The sequence below is a fragment of the Ursus americanus genome, chromosome 32 (assembly GCF_024610735.1).
Source record: "Ursus americanus isolate L20-20 chromosome 32, mUrsAme1.1.p, whole genome shotgun sequence".
In the NCBI taxonomy this organism is placed as follows: domain Eukaryota; kingdom Metazoa; phylum Chordata; class Mammalia; order Carnivora; family Ursidae; genus Ursus; species Ursus americanus.
Genome location: NC_142158.1, coordinates 989,275 through 1,010,933, shown reverse-complemented (window position 1 = coordinate 1,010,933; position 21,659 = coordinate 989,275). Strand labels below are relative to the sequence as shown.

The 21,659-nt window shown below is 52.2% G+C and overlaps 1 protein-coding gene and 1 non-coding gene across 2 annotated transcripts; both read right to left on the bottom strand.

The window, feature by feature from the left end:
* Positions 1–132: 132 nt before the first annotated feature.
* TRNAT-CGU (transfer RNA threonine (anticodon CGU)) lies at positions 133–206 on the bottom strand. Its single transcript has one exon. It is a non-coding gene; the product is annotated as a tRNA-Thr (tRNA).
* A 7,993-nt stretch (positions 207–8,199) lies between these two features.
* GPX6 (glutathione peroxidase 6) lies at positions 8,200–18,525 on the bottom strand. The gene is made up of 5 exons (XM_045800655.2): positions 18,415–18,525; positions 15,012–15,165; positions 10,869–10,986; positions 10,302–10,401; positions 8,200–9,103 (listed from the first exon to the last, which is right to left on the bottom strand). The coding sequence occupies exons 1-5, from the start codon at positions 18,490–18,492 to the stop codon at positions 8,897–8,899; spliced, it is 657 nt and encodes a 218-aa protein (XP_045656611.1). The 5' UTR covers positions 18,493–18,525; the 3' UTR covers positions 8,200–8,896.
* Positions 18,526–21,659: the final 3,134 nt, after the last annotated feature.

The window sequence follows — 21,659 nt, the reverse complement described above, 5'->3', positions numbered from 1 at the left end:
AGTAAGGAACCCGAGCAGGCGGCCACGGAACAGCTTAGAGCGCGTTCCACCGCGGCCCGTTCGGTGAGAAGCGTGGGGATCAGCAGGACACAAAACGATTTTCAGGGAGAGCTGGCTTCCCGAGAAAACACCAGGCCCTACTGGGAGTCGAACCCAGGATCTCCTGTTTACGAGACAGGCGCTTTAACCAACTAAGCCATAGAGCCACCTGAGAGCCACGCGCCACTCGAGCGGCCTCATTTCCTCGGACAGGCGGAGCCGGGAGCCCGCACCGTCCGGTGCCTTCGGTCTCCGGAAACCAAGGCACCTGCGGGGAGACGCTCCCCTCCCGCACGGCGCGCCGGCGGCGGGAAAACACCCCAGGCGAAGTCGTGGGCGCCGGCGACAAAGGATTTTTCTGTAACCCGAGGAAGAGCGGCACGGAAAGTCGAGGCTGTCCCGTACGTGGGAAGGACCCTGCAAGGAAAAACTCCTTGTGGCTGTAAAAGGCGTCAAGGCATAAAGTGGGGTCACGCGCCACACCCTACGCGGAAGGGGCGCCGAACGCCAGCTTCGCGCGGACCAACGGCGCCTGCCCGGCGGGCGGGGGACGCGGGCGTCGGGGGAGCCCCCGCGACAGGTGTCCGTCCGGTCCTCCGCGGGAACAACTGCCCGGGCAGCCGCTCGGGACGAGTGCGGGGGGGCGGCGCTGGGATGCGGGGCCCTTTGAAAATCCAACGGAGCGAAAGAGCCACTTGTTGGCTCGTTCCCGCATCTCGTCCACGACTGTCTCCCCCCCCCCCCCCCCGCCCCCGGCTATAGGATTTCAGACTCGCACAGTTCCCAGACTCCGCTCGCCAAGAACGCAAGGCCTTCTCCGCTCCAACCGCGGCCGGGAGGTCGCACCCCGCGGTGACCCGCACCCCCTCCCCGAGGTCCCACCCCTCCCGCGGTGACCCGCACCCCCTCCCCGAGGTCCCACCCCTCCCGCGGTGACCCGCACCCCCTCCCCGAGGTCCCACCCCTCCCGCGGTGACCCGCACCCCCTACCCGAGGTCGCACCGCGGGCGCCGCGAGCCGGGCTCAACGGCTGGAAGCTGGTCGCTCTGCGCGCGGACGGAAGGCGCGGCGTCTGGCCGGGGTGGGAGGGGCCTGGGCTCGGGGTCTGCGGGCGGGGGCGGGCGGGGGCGGGCGGGGGCCGGGGACGCGCTCAGCCCGTGCCGGGAGCGCGCGGCCGGACGGTGGCCCCTGGCCCTCGCCTCCTCCGCACGTGCGCGTTCCGCGGCGCAGCCGGCAGGGGACGGTCGGGCCGCGCCGGAGCTGCGCCTTCGTCCGCGCTGGGCGCGTCGGGAGGGACCGGCGCCCGGGCTCCGCTCTGGGGGTCAAGCGCTGGGCCAGGCACACGCCCGCGTGAAAGGCCGCCGGGGGCCGCACAAATTCCGCCCGCGTTTGTCCTCTGCAGCACTGTAACACTCTGAAAGGATTTGCTTTTTTCTTCTTCTTTTTCTTTTTGGAGGTCAAATGCCTACGCGGCCCAAAGCGCGGGCCGAGGCCTCTCGTCTCCAGCCTCAGGCAGAATCGAATCCCACCCGCCAGTCACTTCGTACAAAAGCCACAGAGCGGCCCGAGCACAGCCTTCCGGTCTCCCGCGTGGTCCTTCGCCTCCTCGGGAGTTGATGGTTTGGCGGAGGCAAAGGCAAAGATGTGCTTATCACAATAAATTAAGGATAATTGAGACCCAGTTAAAAAAAAACCTCGAACCCAAGCTCTTCCCATATTTCCCCCTTTGTTTTCACATCTTTGGTCATGATTTGGAGTCCCAAAGGTTAGAATTTTATTTTTGTAGAGCAATTTTATTTAGTCAGTTTTTAGAGAGAGAACGCACGTGCGTGAGCAGGGGGAGAGGCGAGGGAGAAGGAATCTCAAGCTGACTAGGCACTGAGTGGGAGCCCCATGTGGGGCACGAAAGCATGACCTGAGCCAAAACTACCAGTCCCATGCTTAACCAATCGAGCCACCGAGGCGCCCCCACCCTTTTACTTAAAAAAAATTTTTTTTTTGTTTTAAGTATTCTCTACAACCAATGTAGGGCTCGAACTCCCAACCCCTAGACCAAGTGTCACATGCTCCGTGGACTGAGCCAGCCAGGCACCTGCAGAATCACCCGTTTACCGCGGATATTTTCTAGGTTCCATCTTCAGTTTTCCTACTTTTCTTTGAGAGAATAGGCATATGATTCCATAATTCACATCTTCACACTATCCAAAACGGGCTCGTGACTTCTGAGTATCTTTCTCACATAGACCTCTTGAGAAGTTCATAGGAGTATAGACAGCTGCCAAGAGACATTTCCACCTTATTATCTCACAGACACTTGAACTCATCCAGTCCTTCCTATTGTTACTTTTCTCCTTGTTGGCACCACAATGTAGAAACTGGGGAATCACTCCCGATGACTTCCCATCATTCATTCCCTCCTCACGCACGCATGCATCAACTGAAGACAGTGTCGCTGCCGTGTGGGCTCGAGCAGGAACCCTTGCCTCACTAATGGTGGCAGCCACAGCATCGGCAGACTGTTCTAAGTGGAACCCACTTCGGCAAAATCATAGCTTGAGGTGACTGAGAGTTTTTGCTATAAATGCAGTTAACCCATCAATGGGCCAGCTAGTCCAAAGGTAAAACTCTAGCTTTAATCTGGTATTTGTCTCTAGAGAAGCTTATAGTCTTAAATAGATAGGAATCTGAGTTTTTGACTGGACAAAAAGTTCTGGATCAAGTTCACCATAAAGGATAGTTGAATTTGCCCCCAAAATTATGAAAGACAACCCTAACTGATGGCACATAGTGTCCCAAGTTTGTTCTTTGCATAGAGGGAGCTGTAGATGTTGGGTGGCCTGATGGGTGGATCTGTGAAGGGCAGAGGGAGCCATAGCCCCATGGCACCCAAAACTCCAGGGTAAGCCTTTCATCCTCACGTTCGTGCCACCTTCTGTCCCAGACTGACGGTACCTCTTACAATGCAGGATGCGTGTGAGCTTTGGTTCCTGATGAATAATCCAGTTACGGAGCATCTGGAACAGGCTTATTTTCCTGGGCCTTACACTCCACGCATCTAATGCCCCCTCTTAGACTGTGAGAAGACAAGTAGAAATAGAGAGTTTAAAGTTAGCTCACATTTTGGCTAGGGTTTGTAGATATGGTTTGCAAAAACACACTGGCGTAAAGTGGCTGATTTCGGGAGAATATGATGGCAGACGGAGAGCGTTGTCTCTACGTAACTTTGCAAATTAGGAATATATGTTGAAGCCAGGAGATACCCTTAGAACCTTTAGAACATGCTGATTGATTAAAATGTATATTATTTAATTTTATATTAGAATTTTAAACAGACTATTAAAGTCATATAGTTTTAAGGATTTTTATTCATTCATTTGAGAGCACAAGCGGTGGTGGGGGGTGGGGAGGGTGGGCAGAGGCAGAGGCAGAAGCAGACTCCCCGAGGAGAGCGGAGCCTGTCGCGGCCTCCATGTGGGTCTCCATGTGGGGCCCCAGATCACAACTTGGGCCGAGGGCAGACGCTTAACCAACTGAGCTACCCAGGCGCCCCTAGACTATTAAAGTCATAAATGATTTACCCCCTTTGGTGGGAAGTCACAGTTTGAGACTCAGTTTTCCCTAATAAGGGACTAGAAAAATTGCCCTTCTGAATGTCATTGAGTTTTGATCGCCAGACATCTTTGTTCTCCTAAGTAACACCCCTGCTTCCTTTTCATATAATCCTTGCATTCCATCTGTCTTTACTGTATCTTCCAAGTTACTAATGTACTTAGTATCTATATTTAACACAATTCATGAATTCTGCCTGTCTCACCAGCAACTTGCTTATTAATTATCTATACCTTGCACATCCTATGAATTTTCCCTTTATCTCATAAAGCTACTTGCTTACTATAGGCTTTATCTATCCAATCTGCTTTCCCAGCTTCTTTATCAGAATACAGCAAACACCGATTCCATGAGCCCATCAAGCTGAGCGTTCTGTATTTCTGGAGCAGGCTGCCACTGTCCGTATATGACTGATTCTGAGGTTTGCAGGTGAAGACAGAGCTCCCGGGCTTAGGTGTCAGGGTTAGGGTATCAGAGCATCAGGTTCTCCAAAAATAATTTGTCAGGTGACACTCAATTTCAATTCCTATTGATTTGTCTGCTGGAGGCCAAGAATAGAACAGGGGAAACTGAAAAGAGAGAGAAAAGATCTGAAAAAAGAAAAGATTCTCCGTTATCTTTCCCTTAGTTCCTCTGGAAATTATCACCTAAAAATTGGTCTGAGCTGCCTGAATGCTCCAGGTGTCACCCTGAGGGTATGAAACGCTTCACGCAGGGCCCAGGACACCACATTTCAGAGGCCAAAGCACGTCTGAAAGAATTAAAAATACATTTCTCTTCCTTTTTCCGCAGAAGAAAAAAAGGGTGGGTACTCTGTATGGTTTCATAGGGAAAATTTGAGGGGTAGGAAGGGGGCAGAATCTCTATCGGGAACTTCCCAGATCCAAATAGAATAACTTTTCTGACTTGACACTTGAAAGGGCAAGAAAAAGCTCTCTAGTCAAAGCAATGGATGAGTGCGTGGGGGGGCAGGGTGAAGGGAGACTTCCCCTTGGCTCCAAATCACATTGTATGTGGGAGTCTTCGGGGAGATGTGTTAAATTGTTTGACTTGTTAAAACAGTAAAGAAGACTTTACTTAAGGCGATTGCAACAAGACCAGGAACGGCAGGGGAGGAACAAGACTGAACCCAGCTCTGAAGACAGCAGGGACACGTGGGGACGTACAGCCAACAGGCAGAGTGCGGGGAGTGGACAGAACACCACAAAGATGATGTATCAAGGGCAGAAGGTTACACTGACCTAGCAGGATTCTTGGTAAAGGCTGGCCAAGGTCCAGGCCTGGTTGAGAAGGCGGATCAGAGGAGCCTGACCAAAGTCTGATCGAGGAAGTCTGTCGGATAACACACTTAGAATTTGGACCCACATGGAACCCATGAAGGTCAGAGACTGAGGACACTGAAAGCCAAGGGGATGGCCAAATTGTCCACGTCAACCCTGGAGCCCTAGGAACACCTACTGGCCGAGTGGGGGACGCAGTGTGGACAAGGCTGAGCAGAGGAGCCGGTAACCACGGAGAGTACAGGAGACATTGTCCTCATTCATTCTGTGTCACAATGACAGTATTTTCTGGAGACCCTCCATTCCCCAGGGCAGTGGTCTTCAGATGTTAGCATGTACCAGGACCACCTGGAAGGCTTTTTTAAAACAGAGATTGCTGTCCTTTTCCCCAGAGTTGCTGATTCAGTGAGTCCGGAGGGATCTAAAAACTGCATTTCTAACAAGTTCTCGGGTGATGCTGTTGCTGGGGTCAGGGGATATCACTCTGAGAATTAATTCCCTATCGATAGAGGATGAGAAAGGGAAAATGTGAGTGAATGAGGATCTCCATGGGGGATTCATCTGAGTAATACATTGTTTGTGGAGGGTAATAGGTAGTCTCCAGGGCCTTACGCGGGTTTGCCTTAGCGGGATGGTGCCTCCACCCCCACCTGTGCGGAGTGTTGGCAGCTGGTGGCTCAGAGCTGCCCCTTCTTCGGAGAATTTCGTTCAAAGAAGCCACCTCCTCTGGGAGGTTGTGTCCCCGGGGCCCGTGGGTGATTCCATAGTCAACAGGTCACTGGCCTGAGTTACAGAAGGCCACCCCTCTTCCTTCGAGATGGAATAAGGAGAGTGTGATTTATCCTGGAGCTGATCTCTAGCAGAAATCTCATGTTGTCTTCTTTCTTCCTCTGCCCACCCTGCTTCACGGATTCCGGCTTCTGAAACCACTCAGGAAACTGTGTGTGCCTGGATCCCAGTCTCAGCTTCTGTCTACTGGGAACAGAAGCCAACAGGATTTCTGAGACCACAGGCTAACATCTGACCTTCTCTGGGATGGACTTCGGCCCTCTTTCTCAGATTTGGGGACTCCAGCTTCCAGAATGAACACGGGCACTCCTGAAGCCCCGAAGCTACCGGGGTTCACGCGGTCCTCAGGGAAGACATGGCGTCTACGCAGTACAGGCACGAGGGAGACTGCTGGGGTCTCGCCTCCAGCAGTGGGCTGCTTCACAACTCTGGGAACAGGTGGTTAGCGAGGGTCTGAGTCCTGGTTGTCAGGACTTTAGAACCCCCCGTCCTGCCCAGGGACTCTCCTCGAATGTTTGGTGATCAGCGGAGCATTCGTCGTTTTAGACACCTGTTAGGTGGTTTGTGGGGTAGATTTATGTGAAAACACTGGTTTTGGAATCAATTAGCTCCGGCCTATCTAATTTGCATGATAGTTTGTAGGAACCTCTGGTTCGAAGAAAAAATTCGGCCGCGGTAAGAGTGCCAGTGAGGTGTCGACGATCACCGTGACAGTAACAGGAAGGTTCTAACTACTGTAACGGACCGGAGCTCCCAAGACAGTCCTGGCCAGTCTGCCCACGTCCAGAAGGCTCCGCGTGTGGCTTTCCTTGGGGACCAAGGTCTGATAAAGGGGCTGGTGAAGAGGGGAGAAGTGGGAACCTTTATCTCCGGATCCTCCCTTCACGAAGACTTCCACATTCTCCTCATTGTCATCATCACGGGCAACATTCTGATCAGGTCTGCAGCCCCCACACCCGCCCCCCAGCTACACTCACCTCCCTGAGCAAGTTAGTTTCCTGCTTCTCTGGGCTTGGTCTCCCCAGAGCCACCGTGGTTTTCTGTTGGCGTCAGCCGCTGGGGGGCATCAGGAGGAGGGCACCTGGCTCTCGCAGAGCGGCTCCCGGGTGGAGCCCCTGGGAGACACCCCGCAGAATGCCCGCGGGTCGAAGCCGAGCCCCTTCCTTCATCGCTCCAGGACCTCCATGGAGCAGGGACGCCGCTCCCCCGGAGGACTCAGTTTCGTGCAACCATCGTTCTCTGGTTCAGGCTGGACCCGTACACACTGTGTGGCCCTGTCCTCCTCCACCCTCTGCCTGGACCCTGACGCTTCTGATCTGACAACAGGAACGGATTTGGGCCCCCTCTGAGGACTGCAAAGGTGCCAGGCGTCCTCAAGACCATGAGAGACCCAGAAGAAACTCAACGGGGAGACACGTTCTCACCAGCACTGCAAGCTGGCTCCGGGGTCGCCCCCCGCCCCATGACTGCGCTGGTGCCTTCTGAGTCCGCGAAGTCTCACGTCCTGTGGCTGTGGCCACAGCCAGCCAGACTTTCTTTTCCTTTCTAGATTCTGAGTGCAAGAAGATAAAGCACCCAAGCGTCTGGAAAATGTTTTCCATGTGTCTACCACGTCTGAATTTTAGAAGCAGCCCACTCCTGGAGCTGAGACCCCAGGTCCCCCTCGTGGCTGTTACTGTGTAGAAGCCATGTCTTCCCTGAGGACCTGCCAACACTGGCGGTCCCAGGGCTTGGGGAGTGCCCCTGCTCCTTCTGGAAGCCAGAGTCACTTTCCTTGTCTTCCCTGGCCTTGTCAGTTCTCGTGTTGCTGTATAAAGTTAAGTCAGGATCATTCCTGTTTTGGTTCACAACAGGATTGCGGTGTCTCATTGCCACTGATACTTAAAGTCCCTCTACTTCTCAAGTGCAAAATAATGGCTTAAAGTACAAAGAACTTATGAAATATGTTCAAAGTAATTTTTGAAAGGGAGGAGAAAAACAGCTATTTTATTTCACTTCCTCACACCAGCTTCTCGTAGCTTCTGATACTCTGAAATCTGTCCTCACGTGGAAGACTGAACAACGGTGGTAAAACAGCTTGCTACACAGGCCTCCCGGCACGTTCTCTACTCTGATTAGGAGGCTTTGGTATAGTTCTCTTCTGTTTTTATGTGTTCTTTAGATTTTTAACAGTGAGCAGGAACTTTATAGGCCGACCGTCTGCGTCTTTGTTGTTCCGAGAAAGCAAGGCCACCTCCCATGTGGGTGCCCAGGAGACCGGAACGGGAGGGGGGCGGCGGGCTCTAGGAGGTCTGCGTCCACCCCTCACAGCAGCTCCACAACAGCCAGCCCCACCTGTGTCTGAGGGGCCAAGGAAAGGTCCAGAGCTTGTGTGAGGAGCTAGGCGAGGTATCCGAGGAAGCGAGGACAAAGTGAGAGAGGAAGACATCCCGGACATAATACGGGGGTGCGAAAACACTGAGGGAAGCCCACTGCTGCAGAATTCTCTTTATTGATATAGTGAGAGGAAGGAGTTTGGAGGTGGGGCAGCTCAGGGTGAGGGAAAGCCCGTCCTTCAGAATGAAGAGACATCCCTGCCCAGGTGCCGTGGCCTGAATGCACTAAGGGACACGCACCAAGGAAGGCTCTGGTAGGGTCCGACCCAGAGGGGGCTTTGGGACCCACCATCATGGAGATGCCCCTCCTTTCATGTGAGGCCAGCCTTCAGAGATCCTGTAAGAAAGAGAACTACAGGGCGTCAGGGGACTGAAGGTCTCATTCGGGAGAAAGCGTTTTACGACGCAGGTTTATCTTGGAAGAGAGAAAGGCTACAAAGGGGATCTTGAGAGGCTTCCTGTTTCTGCTTCTTTCTTTAGACCCTCTGGATGGAGAGAGGACAGATGTCATAACTTCTGGGCCTTGCTTTTTTAGGGACATTGGGTAGTCTGAACCATCTACCTGGAAACATGCTTTTCCTTTGGGACGGAGTGGAAAACACTTGATCTTCTGGGAGCACAGAGCTGGGGACAAAGGTATTCCTTCCCTTGTTTTCAAACACACACATGAACGCACGTACGCCGGTGCGCGCACACTTGGGTGAGACGGGACGGTTTGGTCACAGGGACGCCGGGTGGGAAGGAACGAGGAGCAGAGATGGGTCCAGTGTTACGCATGTTCTTTAGGTGGGAGGCGGGGCCTTTCTACTCGGGTTTGGACTGTTTCAGGTACTCCAGGATGTCTGACTTGACCGTGCTGACGGGAGCCTTGTGGAACCAGCGCATGACAGGGACTCCGTCAGGCCCCACCAGGAACTTCTCAAAGTTCCAGCGGATGTCGTGGACCTTCATGGGCTCCCAGAAGAGTTGGTTTGATGAGCCCAAAAGGTCAGAGGTTGGAGGGCAGGAGTTCTGGAGCAGAGATAGGAAGAATAGAAGGTTCTTTTTCCTGCTTCTGTGTGGTCCAGTTTTACCCCCAACCCTGGAGGGTCTACTCGCCATCCTGCATCTCAACATACTAACCACCTGACTTGGTCCCAGCGAAGCACAGACACTTCAAAGCAACATCACCAACATAGCAACTAGCAACCAACCAACCGAGAGCTAGAGTATGACGAAAACAGAAAATATCCCTCCCTTCCCTGTCTGCCCCTCCCAGGAGTCTATCACTGTGCTTCAGGAAAACGCTGTCTTCTCTTTTCTTTGATAAGCCTTATCATTTCTATAGCTTCAGTTCTCTTAGCTGAAAAATAAATGGTTTGGTTTAGAGTAGTGGCTCCCAGGGTTGGGGCTTCATAGTCTGGTAAAAGTACAATAACTGTTTTCTTGGAGATTAATGTAGAATAACCAACATTTACTTTGACAGTAAGGAAAATCAAGAGTCAACTATTAACCGTAATTTAAAAATTAACAGATTATTAAGTATTAGGTTGAAGAAAATAAAATTGATTGTATCACCATTTTTGGGCAACACAAATGGTAATGTGTATGATTTAACCAAATATGAATTTAGTATCAGACTCAGTGATGGTCTTTTATAGTCAATAAACTGGGCTTTGCGAAAAACTCCCACATTGTGGTGTTGTTTTTTTTCCCCCAGTTTGCCATGGATGGGTGAAAAGTTCAACAACGACCAGACTTGTTTGGCAGGCCAGCAGTGGGAACCAGTGGCCTAAGAGAACCTCAGGTGGTTCTGCGGTCTTCTGTGGTTGTAACACTCAGTGGCTCCCCGGTCAGTTATCACACGGCACTCTCCATTCTGTACCCATGTCTGTCTGCCTGATTGCATAGGGGCCCCTCACGGACAGGCTGGGCCCTGTCAGTAGGTTTGGGGTCCCTGTGTGGCACCATGCCTAGGAGGATTCCGTGACTGACGGTCGAATGAACGAATCATTGCCATTCAGTGGGGGGTGTCGGGTCCACGTCAGAACTGCCACGTTCTGTTTCCTGTACTTGAAGCTCACGCCTCACAACGGATCTTGCCATGATTCCTGAACCTCTCTGAGCATTTCTTTCCAAGGAGTCCAACCTCAACCCTAGAAATGAGCCCCATGCGTTCAGGGTATGTCTACCTACCCGACCAATTCACGGCAGGTGGGTGGTCACTCACCTTCAGGAAAGTAAAGACCTTCTGTTCTTTTTCTCCATTCACATCCCCTTTCTCAAAGAGCTGAAAATTGGGGACAAAGCCACCACCTGGACGCACATACCTGCAATGAACCAGCGTGTTCCCAAGAGGGTCCACGTTAGGACAAGGAGGGATGGTAACGGCCACGACAACTCCACAAAAGGAAGTTAAAGAGGGAGAGGCGGAGACAGGGAAGGTGAGGAAAGGGCTCCCTGGGGGTCGGGACTTCATGCTTTACGGAGCCAGTAGACAATTCCAAGGCACTATTTTAAGGTCAGGATTCCTGATTCATTTCTATTCCCCACAGCCCCTCCTTTCCCTGGGCTGCTTCTCCCGTTGATATTCCCCTAGTGTCACCATCGGGAACTTGAGGCGGGGTGAACGCTCGGGCACTGCCAGCCGCACAAGCTTGCACGCGACGCTTCACGATGATATTCCTGAACCCAGTGATCCACCACCCACCCCGGAAGATTCCAGAAGGAGCCTCCAGGCAGAAGGAGGAAGGGAAATCCTGACAGGGCCTAGGCAGGGTCCCGCGCTGGCACTCACTTGAGCCCAGAAAGGATCTCTGAGTTCTTTCCTGGTTCTTGTTTTCCAAATTGGTTGCAGGGAAAGCCCAGCACGACGACACCAAAAGGCTTTAGCTCCTCGTGTAGTGCATTCAGTTCTGCGGGGAGACAAGGAGCAGCGTGGGCAGCCTGGCCCCGGGCCCGGCCTGGAGCAGCGGAGGACCTCGATGGGTTCACTTATCACACGTACAGTGAGGGGAAGGTTCGAGGTGACAGAGCTGGAGGAGGGAGAGCCCAACGCTAGAACACGGGCTGCCAGAAACACACCCAAATAGCTGCCATTCCCTCCGTGCCTCCACTTCCCCGGCCAGCAGGGTGCCCCTAGAAAGCACGGACGGTTAGCCCCTGGGGGGTGGGGTGGGGCCTGCTGGATCTGGAAGGGGATCAAAATTCAAATGCCACGGCCACCTTCCTCAGTGGTGGACTGACTGATCAAACACTTCTAAGGAAACGGCAAACAAAATGGACCTGCTCCCTCTCCCCCATGTGCCCCATGATGACACATCTGACACCCTAGTCATCCTCCCAACAGCCCTCACCTGGGAGCTGCGCAGGAAAGCAGAAATCTGAGCCCGGCTCCCAGCATTCTCTACCCTCTTGTCAACTCTAGTGACCTAACTGATGCCATCCCCCCGGGACACTCGCCGGGATTCCAGGCTACAAACGCCAAACTGCTTTTTCTGCTGCCAGGAGGGCTTCTAACTTGTCTGTGTAGACCTGTACCAGTGTCTCCCCGTCCAGCCACTCTCGGTCCCGCCCGATTCAGTCCAGTGCCCGCCAGCCCCACCCAGACTCAGCTCCACCTGCTGCTGTCTCCCCTAAAACCCTCTGCATAATGGCAGTGTCTTCCCATCCTTGTGGGTCGCCTTCCTCTTCCACCACCCAGAACACGTCCTTCCCATGGCAGAAACACTCAGCAGGCCTGCTTCTAGTCCTTCGGCAAAGGCCTTCAACTCTCTCAACTTCTCCGTCTGGAGTAAATTCTGAATGAGACGCTTTTAAAAATTCTCATGTACTAGTTTAGTAATTTATGTCACAGCAACAGGGAGGAAAACTATGGCTTCAGATAAATGAGGAAACGCGTCACGTACTGATGCAGAAGAACATCCGAGATTCTGTATCATGTGAAGGAGCAAGGAGCCGAATCAGATGGGTGCGTATTTGCGAATATGAGAGAGAGATTTGCTCGCATATACACTAAAGATTTATGAAAATCTACGCCATAAATTGATGAACTTGTTACCCAAAAGGAAGAAATGTGGAAGTTTTCACTCCTTTTTTTTTTTTTTCTTTAACATGGAGCCCAATACAGGGCTTGAACTCACACCCCTGACACCAAGACCTGAGCTGAAATCAAGAGCCAGACACTCAACCAACTGAGCCACCCAGGTACCCACAGAAGTTTTCACTCTTAAACCCTTTTGCATCTTTAAAATTTTCAATGTGAATATATTCCCTATTTAACACAAACTTAAGTTAAAACTAAAGTGAAACAGATTTAAAAGCAGATTCACATTCCATGGAACTGCCATTTATATATCACGACTCTTTTTTTTCAAATTTAACTTTTTGAAGGGAGGAAAGCCCCTACTTGCTAAATGATACTAAACTCTTGTTTACACTCTTACAATTAGATCCTGAGGTTTTATATAAATTAAATAAAGATTGAGTCTGTAGCTTTTCAGGTTTTCCCTCGGGTTGATTATACATAAAAATAATAAATATAAAGTGACCCCGAAATTCTTTCCAATGTCAGATCTTCCTATAATCTGCACTGTTGAAAGTATCTTTTTATGCACAATTTCACCATTAAATTTGAAAAGTCTTTAGGTTCTCTTGGTGAATGTGAACCGTTTGTTTTTTGTTGTTCTTTGAAGAAGGGGCTATTTCCAGGTAATCTTTGCCCAAATCAAGCAGACCCCTCTGCACTAGTCCTTTTAGGCTGTTCTAACAAATACCATAGGCCAGGGGCTTGTGAAGATAAGAAGTTACTTCTCACAGTTCTGGAAGTCCAAGCTCATGGTTCTAGCAAAGGCCCTCCACTGGGTTCCAGACTGCAGGCCTCTCGCTGTGCCCTCCCCTGGCGCAAGGGCTGGGGGTTCTGTGCAGTCCCCTTTTATAAAACCACTAATCCCATTCACGGAGGTGCCACCCTCCTGACCTCAACATGTCCCGAAGGCCCCACCCCTGTTACCAGCAAACTGGGCATTGCGATTTCAACATAGGAATTTTGGGGTGGCACAAACATTCAGACCATAGCACCTGCTGACCGTTCTTTTTTTTTTTCTTTTTGGAGAGACGGTGTGAGCAGGCTGGGGAGGGGCAGAGGGAGAGAGAGAGAGAACCTTAAGCAGGCTCCGCGCTGGCTCAGTCTCACAACCCTGAGATCGTGACCTGAGCCGAAATCAAGAGTCAGATGCTTAACCAACTGAGCCCCCAGGTGCCCCTGAATGTTACTTTTAGAATATCAAAATTTGGCGAACCATGTGTCTTAGAGCTGAGATTGCAATATACTTAAATTTAAGTGGTGTTAAAAAAGAGAAAATTCTTGGATTTCTTATCATTGAAGTCCCATGAAGATAAACTGATGGAAAAAAGAAAGAAAAAAAGACAAATTGATGGGACTTTATATTTTTGATCAGTTGAATAGATGCCAATGTCAACATGTGGAAAATTTTTCTTAAAAACTGTCCATGTATTATTTTGACTCATTTCTTTGTGGCATTTGGTGCAACTAACCTTTTGCATTAATTTTGAAAAAAAGCGTTTTAAAAAAGCAGAAAAATTAAGTTTGTGGCGTGTCAGAAACTGCATTTACCTCTATTACAATCCACCTGAAACTTTAAGTAACCTCTTCTGGATCAACAGGGATACTAAACTCTTCGCATGAGCGCACGAAGAAAATCCACCTCGGTCACTGTGGAAGGTCGGCCGAGCCTGGAGACATGGGGCATCTTTCCAAATAGCAGTCACACCATAGATGACCCACAACAAAGCTGCATTTCCGTCTTCTCTGTCACGGGAAGGTGCTGTGGAACCCAAGAGCGTTTTCCAAGAGATCAAAGGTAAGTCCTGTCTGCTGTTGTTCCCAGAAGTCACCAATGAGAAGGATAAAGGCAGCCCCTTGAAAGCTAGACTCTGGCCTGGGGTCACAGCTTCGTGTTCTCCTGTTAAACGGTTTCACAGGCGGCGTCTGGGTGGCTCAGTCGGTGAAGCATCTGCCTTTGGCTCAGGTCATGGTCCCAGGGTCCTGGGATCCAGCCTCACATAATCTCAGGGTCCTGGGATAGAGGCCCGCATCGGGCTCCCTGCTCAGCGGGAAGCCTGCCTCTCCCTCTCCCTCTGCTGCTCCCCCTGCTTGTGCTCATGCTTTCTCTCTCTAGCTCTCTCTCTCTGACAAATAAATAAAATCTTAAAAAAAAATTCACAGGACATCAATATCACACAACATCATGGTCACAGTGATGATGATAAATCAAGACAAAAACAGGACCACTCCATAGTCATGTTTTAACACAGACAAAACATGAACCTTGTCCAAACTGCAAAAATGGCCAAGCATCTCCCTGTCTTGCCAATATAAGTGACTTCTGCTTCTCTACCAGCTACAGTTTTAGTCTTGCTTTATTCCTCTGACCTCGTAGATATGATTTATTAAGACATATCTGAATCACGGTCACAGAACTGTCCCCATTTCCTCATTTCCCGACAGCATCCAATTCAGAGCAAAGCTTCACTTCCTCAAATCCTTCCCCCAAGCACCTAACACAAGTGCAGGTTGTGAAGTAAGTTCTTTCTAGCACGTTCTTACTGAGAAGCCCTTGGCGCCCTACAGCACACGTTCTCCCTCAGGGCATCACGCAGCAAGAGCAACAAACCCCACCTGTTCAGTGAGAGGTGGTCTTTGATTAAATCTTTGGGATAATCTTATCTCTCAAATCTGGAGATAATTCTCTTGGCCTCCTAAGGAGTGGAGCAGTGACAGGATTTAGGGGGACAGACTCCCATGATCACCTACGCCCCACATCCTGTTCGCCCAATAATAAATTAGGAAAACCTCTGGAATTAGAATATGGGCATCTGACAAAGCTAGTTCCAGAAGAGTTGAGACCTGAGCTCTTACCTGGATACTGAGCTGTCAAGCCTCAGTAGGTGGCCACGTTGACAAAGAGGACGTGCTTGCCCGCGTACTGCTTGAACTGAATGTACTCCTCGTCATTGAGGGTGAGGGCACCATACTCATAGATGGTGCCCGTCACCCCCTTGTAGCAATCCATCTGGAATGTAACAGAAACCACGATGATGCGATAATACGATGAACAACAACCCCCAACATCCATGGCCTTTTGCAAAGCGCTCCAAGACCTTTCACGTGATACCTCGAAATTCTAAGAACCGAAGAGAGTTTGTCCTGTCATATTTTTAGTTATGGTGAGGCCACTTCTAGAATGTCTGTCTTGTAAGTTAAAATCCTTCTTGCGTGGGGGCGCCTGGCTGGCTCAGTCGGTAGAGCGTGCCACTCTTGATCTTGGGGTTGTGAGTTCGAGCCCTAAGTGTAGAGATTACTTAAAAAATAGAATCTTAAAAAAAAAAAAAAAAAAAAAGCCTGTGTGCGCGTGTGTGTGTCAGGACAAGCACTTTGTGATGCTCCCAGCTCTTGTCTCTCACATGGATATCACCCTGTAAGCTGGGATGTAGATTCCCAAGAAAACTGTAGACTGGAAGGGCTGGATCTTTCCGACTCCGAGGTCAGTTCTGCTCCAGTGCGAAGGGATCCAATAATCAAAAATGCAGCCTTTTACCTTTCTGCAGCTGGAATTGCACCCCAACCAGTAGAGGCTGACATACACCTGGACGCCCCCCATAGGTTGCCTTTTTTTTTTTTTTTTTTTTAATTTCAGAGACGGGGATGGTCTTAGAAATGCTGGTGTTTGAGCATTTTGTGTACATCATCTTACATGTCGCAGGGACCCAATAACAGAGTGCTCAGAGTACGCTGAGGGCCTGAACAAGCATCACCAGGGCATATTAGAAATGCAAGTTCCTGAGACACTTCTCCGAAGAAGACGTACAAATGGCCAAGAGACACATGAAAAAATGCTCCACATCACTCGGCATCAGGGAAACACAAATCAAAACCACAACGAGATCACACCTCACGCCACTCAGAATGGCAAAAATTAACAAGTCAGGAAACAACAGATATTGGAGAGGCTGTGGAGAAAGGGAAACCCCTTACACTGTTGGTGGGAATGCAAGCTGGTGCAGCCGCTGTGGAAAACAGTGCGGAGGTCCCTCAAAAAGTTAAAAATAGAACTACCCTACGACCCAGCAATTGCACTACTGGGTATTTACCCAGGGCATACAACAATACAGATGTGAATGGGCACATGCACCCCAGTGTTTATAGCAGCATGATATCAGCCATACTCAAACTATGAGGAGAGCCCAGATGTCCATCAACAGACAAATGGATAAAGAAAATGTGGTATATACACAATGGAATATTACTCAGCCATCAAAAAGCATGAACTCTTGCCATTTGCAACAACAGGGATGGAGCTAGAGGGTGTTACGCTAAATGAAATAAGTCAGTCAGAGAAAGACAATTATCATATGGTTTCACTCATATGTGGAATATAAGAAACAAAAGAGATGAACATAGGGGAAGGGAAGGAAAACGTAAAATAAAATGAAAACAGAGAGGAAGGCAAACCGTAAGAGACTCTATATGTAAGAGAACAAACTGAGGGTTGCTGGGGCGTGGGATGGGCTAGATGGTGATGGGCACTAAGGAGGGCACCTGCTGTGACAGGCACTAAGTGATGAATCACTAAATTTTACTCCTGAAACCAATATTTCACTATGTGTTAACTAACTTGAATTTTCTTAAAAAAGAAAGAAATGCAAGTTCCTGGGACCTGCTGGATCAGAAATGTCGTGGGTGGTGACTGGGGACAAGGACGGCAGGCGGGACCTTGTCAGCGCAGCGGGGGGTCTGCAGGCGGAGTTCCCGAGCGCAGACGGAACACTCCGCAGGGACCTCCTCTAACACTTCACCGCTACTTTGCTCTGGCTACTGTACCCTCACTTCTGTAACCCTCAGCCCAGCAATCCTCCAAGCACGTGTCCGCGGATACACATCACCTTAAAGGTCTGGGGACTGGGGCACCTGGGTGGCACAGCGGTTAAGCATCTGCCTTCGGCTCAGGGCGTGATCCTGGCGTTGTGGGATCGAGCCCCACATCAGGCTCCTCCGCTATGAGCCTGCTTTTTCCTCTCCCACTCCCCCTGCTTGTGTTCCCTCTCTCGCTGGCTGTCTCTATCTCTGTCGAATAAATAAATAAAATCTTTAAAAAAAAAATAAAAAAATAAAGGTCTGGGGACTGATGTTTCACGGGGCAGTAGAAAATAACTTTATCCTCACAGCAGCTAGCCCCTCGAGGTCCTGGAGGCCCTGCTCCCAAATTCCTTAGACATTTACGCTCCCCCTAACCCCCCACTAACAGGTATATCATCAGTCACTCGGCACAGCCCCAGGGCAGCTCTTCCTGCCCACGGGTCCTGTCCCCGGGCTTTCAGAAAGCACCTTTTTGCACTGAAAACGTCTCAAGAATGCTTTCTTGACTCTTCGCTCGCCGCCCCACCTCAGCTGGGACCCAGCACCCTGCGCTTTAACAAGCCCCCAAATGATTCTTGTCTGGGGACCACTGCCCTCAACCACGGGTGTTCTCCACCCTCTACGGGGCCGGGGGAGGGGCAGCCAATAGAAGACATGTAACTGGTTTAAATCCACAGGTGAGGCTGAATTTTTGAATGAATTTGTCTGGTTTTACAGTTAAAACCTGTTGGTACCTCAGTCACGCACTGGAATCCCCACCCGGAGGCGTGTCCGCACATCTCTTACAGCGGCTACTGACCCCAGTGTGGAGACTTTCCCCGACGGCACCCGCCGATCCGCGGCACCCGCAAGACCTAACAGCAAACCCTCTCGCTCTGGTCCAAGCTTTGTTCCCCCCCACTACCCGCCCCCCGCTCACCACCCCACCCCCTAAAATTAAAATTGGCCAAAAACTACCCGGCCTTCTGTATTTTATTATCCCCCTCTTGGCTGACCTGACACTCCCCCAGAGAACATTCTAGCATCCGCCGGCTGCTCTTCCTCTGCCCCGGGTCTCAGCTGCTCTGAGCTGCCCCCTCCCAATCCCCTTGCTCCTGCGTGTCCCGTTTCCCGGACCCACAAGGCTGCCCCGAGTTCAGAGCAGGGGCAGCGGCACAGGGGCAAGTACGACAGCAGCCTGGGCCCTCCGTCGACCTGCGGCTCCACGACCGCCCGGTGCGGAGAAGGTCCGCGTAAGGGAGTGGGCTTCGCGGAGCCGGGTCTCGGAGGAGCGGCCGCCGGGGTCAGCCGAGCTCAGGAGGCGGGTCCTGGCCTTGGAGAGGACGAGGGAGAAGTCCTCGCGTGCCCGGACACCAGGCCAGTCCTCAGCAGCTGCAGCCCGCTGGGTCGCCGACGGGACACTCACCTTCATCTTCTGGGTCGGCTGGGCGAGGCCGGCCAGAAACAGCGGGAAAAGCCCCGAAGCCCAGAGCTGCGGGAGCATGGCTCGTGCGCGCAGGGCCAGGCAGGTCTGCGGTGCCCCAGGCGTCTGGGCCCCTTTTGAGCCCCAGGCGGGGAGCGGAGCGAAGACGCGCCCTCCAATGGCAGAGCCCCGTGCACGCGCGCACACGTGCGCTCACGCACGCGCACGCACCTGCCCCCTCCCCACGGCCCCTCCCCGTCCCTCCCCTCTGCCCACCTCCCCCGCCCTCCCGCCTGAGCCGCCAGCCCCGCCGCTCCGCCCTCCACCCCGTGCGTCCGGGAGGCGACCTGCCCCTGTTGTGGCGCCCGTGTCCCGGCGGGTGGCGGTGGAGGCCTCTCCTTGGAACCGGACGGGCTGTGTCGACCCTCCCCAAGGGACCCCCGCCTCCTAGGGGCTCGCTCCGCATCCACGGACTCAGAATCCGCTTTTTGGAAATAAGACCGTCCCGTGATGTACGTGTCGGGAATGTTTGAGAATCGTGGTCCCGGAGGAGCCTCATCCTCCGTCCCGTCTCTCCAACTTCCGGCCCCGAGTCACCGCGCACTGTGCTCCCTAACGACGACGTCCGGCCGCGGGGCCAGGGTCTCACGCCCGGCGCAGCCCCCTGTTCCCCGGCCAGGAGCTTGTTGGCGCAGACGGCACTGTGAGGGCACGTCCGCAGGGGCAGCGAGGGCCGACGGCCCGGGGCGCGGTTTGCTTCGCGGGGGCGTCTGCGCCCGGCCCACTCCCACGCACGGTCGTGAGGCCCTCACGGGAGCGAGGGGACAGTTGCGGCAAGGGGAACCGGCGAGGAGGCGCAGCGCTGGTTCTCCTCCCTCGCGCGCCCACCCCGGGCCGGCGGCTCGCGCGCCCGTTCACCGGCTCGGCTTTGCTCCAGCCCTCGTGAGCCGGGGCGCTACGTCCTCCTCCTGAGCGCGAAGCCCTGCCCAGCCCGGCCCTCCACGGCCCTGCGGGTTCGCGCGCTCTGCTCCCGGCCCCGAAGGCGGGCTCGGCTTGAACTCCTGGAGCGCCCTGGAAGACAAGCTGCTTGTTCGCTCCGATTTCTGAGCTCTTCCCAAAGGCCTGTCAGCTGGCCGGGTCGCCGGCGCCCGGTCCAGCCTCGCGGGTCCCCAGGGCGTTTACAGAAGGCGCCCGCCTTGGGCACAGACCTAGGCACGCTGCCAAGCTCTTGGGCCTCTCCCTGCTCTCAGTTCACAAAACGGCCGAGGCTCAGACTGCCAGGTGACAGAGACCCCTGACTTCAAGACCTGTGTGTGCCTTGACTCAGCGAGAGCTAACGTCTCTGTGCCTTAGTTTCCCCATCTGTAAAACCGGGGTGGTTACTAGAGTCTGTCTGCTAGGGCTGCTCTGAGCAGTGATCGTTACTCTGAAGGACTCATCCCAGCGCAGGGCCCCAGGTAAGCAACCATTCCCACACTCGCTTTACGCTTGAAAAACCCGAACCTGGACGGAGAGCTCGCCGGTGGTAACGGTGAAATGAAAGCCAACTCTGGATTCCCTCCAGAGATCCCTCGCTCTTCTTCGGTTGTGACGAAACCTTGCCTGAGACGTGTACGTTGGCTCATCTTGCCATCACGGGACACGCTTCATGACAGCTGCTCGGTAGGTCCAGAGGCTGAAACTCCAACTCCCCAGGTTCCCGCTGCAACAGTCCTGACGAGCTTCTGAGCACCGTGGCTCCAGGCCTCCAGCAGAAGTGAAGGTGTGGAGCACACGCCGGGCGGGAGGAACGGGTCTCTGGTCCGCTGGAGGGTATCTCAGGCTACAATTCCCCTTCTGTCCTCCAAAGCCCACTTCCTAACCTGCTTCCAGGAATCTTGCTTCTCCCCTTTGCTTGTCTCCTTCCTTCCCCTCACTCTGCCTCTGTTGTATGATTTGTTATAAAGATTGTATTTACTTATTAGAGAGAGAGAGAAAGCACAAGGTGGAGGCAGAGGCAGAGGGAGAAGCAGGCTCCCCGATGAGCAGGGAGTCCGATGTGGGGCTCTATCCCAGGACCCTGGGATCATGACCTGAGCCGAAGGCAGATGCTTCACTGACTGGGCCCCCCAGGCGCCCTCTGATGTACGATTTTCTAAAGATCAACTTTGTTGACATCGCTCGTATATTAAAATGCTTTGGTTCCTCCCTAATTCTTACACCTTTAATTTGAAATTCTCCCATGGAGCACTCTGGATGTGACACTGGCAAATTGCTAGGTGTATCCCTCCCTCCATAAATGTTATGTTCCTGGCCAATTGAACTGGCTCCATCACCCAAAATCCACCCAATGAGGTGTCAATTCTTGACGTTTTAGGTAAAATCTGAGCCAATCCTTTGGGATCCTACCTGAAAGATTTCTTGATATATTAATGACCTATTTTTATTCAACATGATGGAACACAATTTTATCAAACGAGACTTCAGAGGTAACTTCTGAGGCCTGAGTCGCAGATCAAATCCTAAACAGCTTGACCAGGCCTTGAATTGGACCCCAGATCAGGCCTGCTGCCTTTCACAAGTAGCCTGGGGCAGACAGGGGTGAGACTCAGATCAGTTTGTCTCAGTCACTGCTTCTGTGACCCAGTTAGGAGCAGTTTTTAAAGGACACAGGAGGAGTCCTAAGGGAAGCGATGATCTGACCAGGTTATAGGGTGTTATGGGCTGAATTATGTTCTCCCCAAAAGATATATTGAAGTCCTAACCCTCTGTACCTTGGAATGTGACCTTGTTTGAAAATAGGCTTGCTCCCAGTGTGATTCGTTGAGATGAGGTCATCCTAGAGTAGGCTCTTTGTAAGAAGAGGGTCGTGTGAGGCTGTCCCGTAAAGAAGGGACAGAGATTGAGGTGCCGCTGCCATGAGCTAAGGATGGCCTGGGGCCACCAGGCATGGGAAGAGGCACAGAAGGCTCCTTCCCTACAGGTGTCAGGGCGAGCAGGGCCAAGGTCACTCCTTGGTCACACTTCTAGCTTCCAGGACCGTGAGACAGTACGTTGCCATGGTCTCAGCCACTTGTTTGTGGCTCTTTATTAGGGCAGCTCTCGGAAACGCACAGTAAGCTTCTGTTCTCTCTACCTGCTTTCCAGATTCTTCCATTCCTTCTGTCCGTCCCCATGCTCACCACAAGCTTCCTTCATTCTCAGTTTCTTTGATCGAAAAGGAAGCAAAACTCTGTACGGCTTCCATGCATGCCTTCATCCTAGTTCCA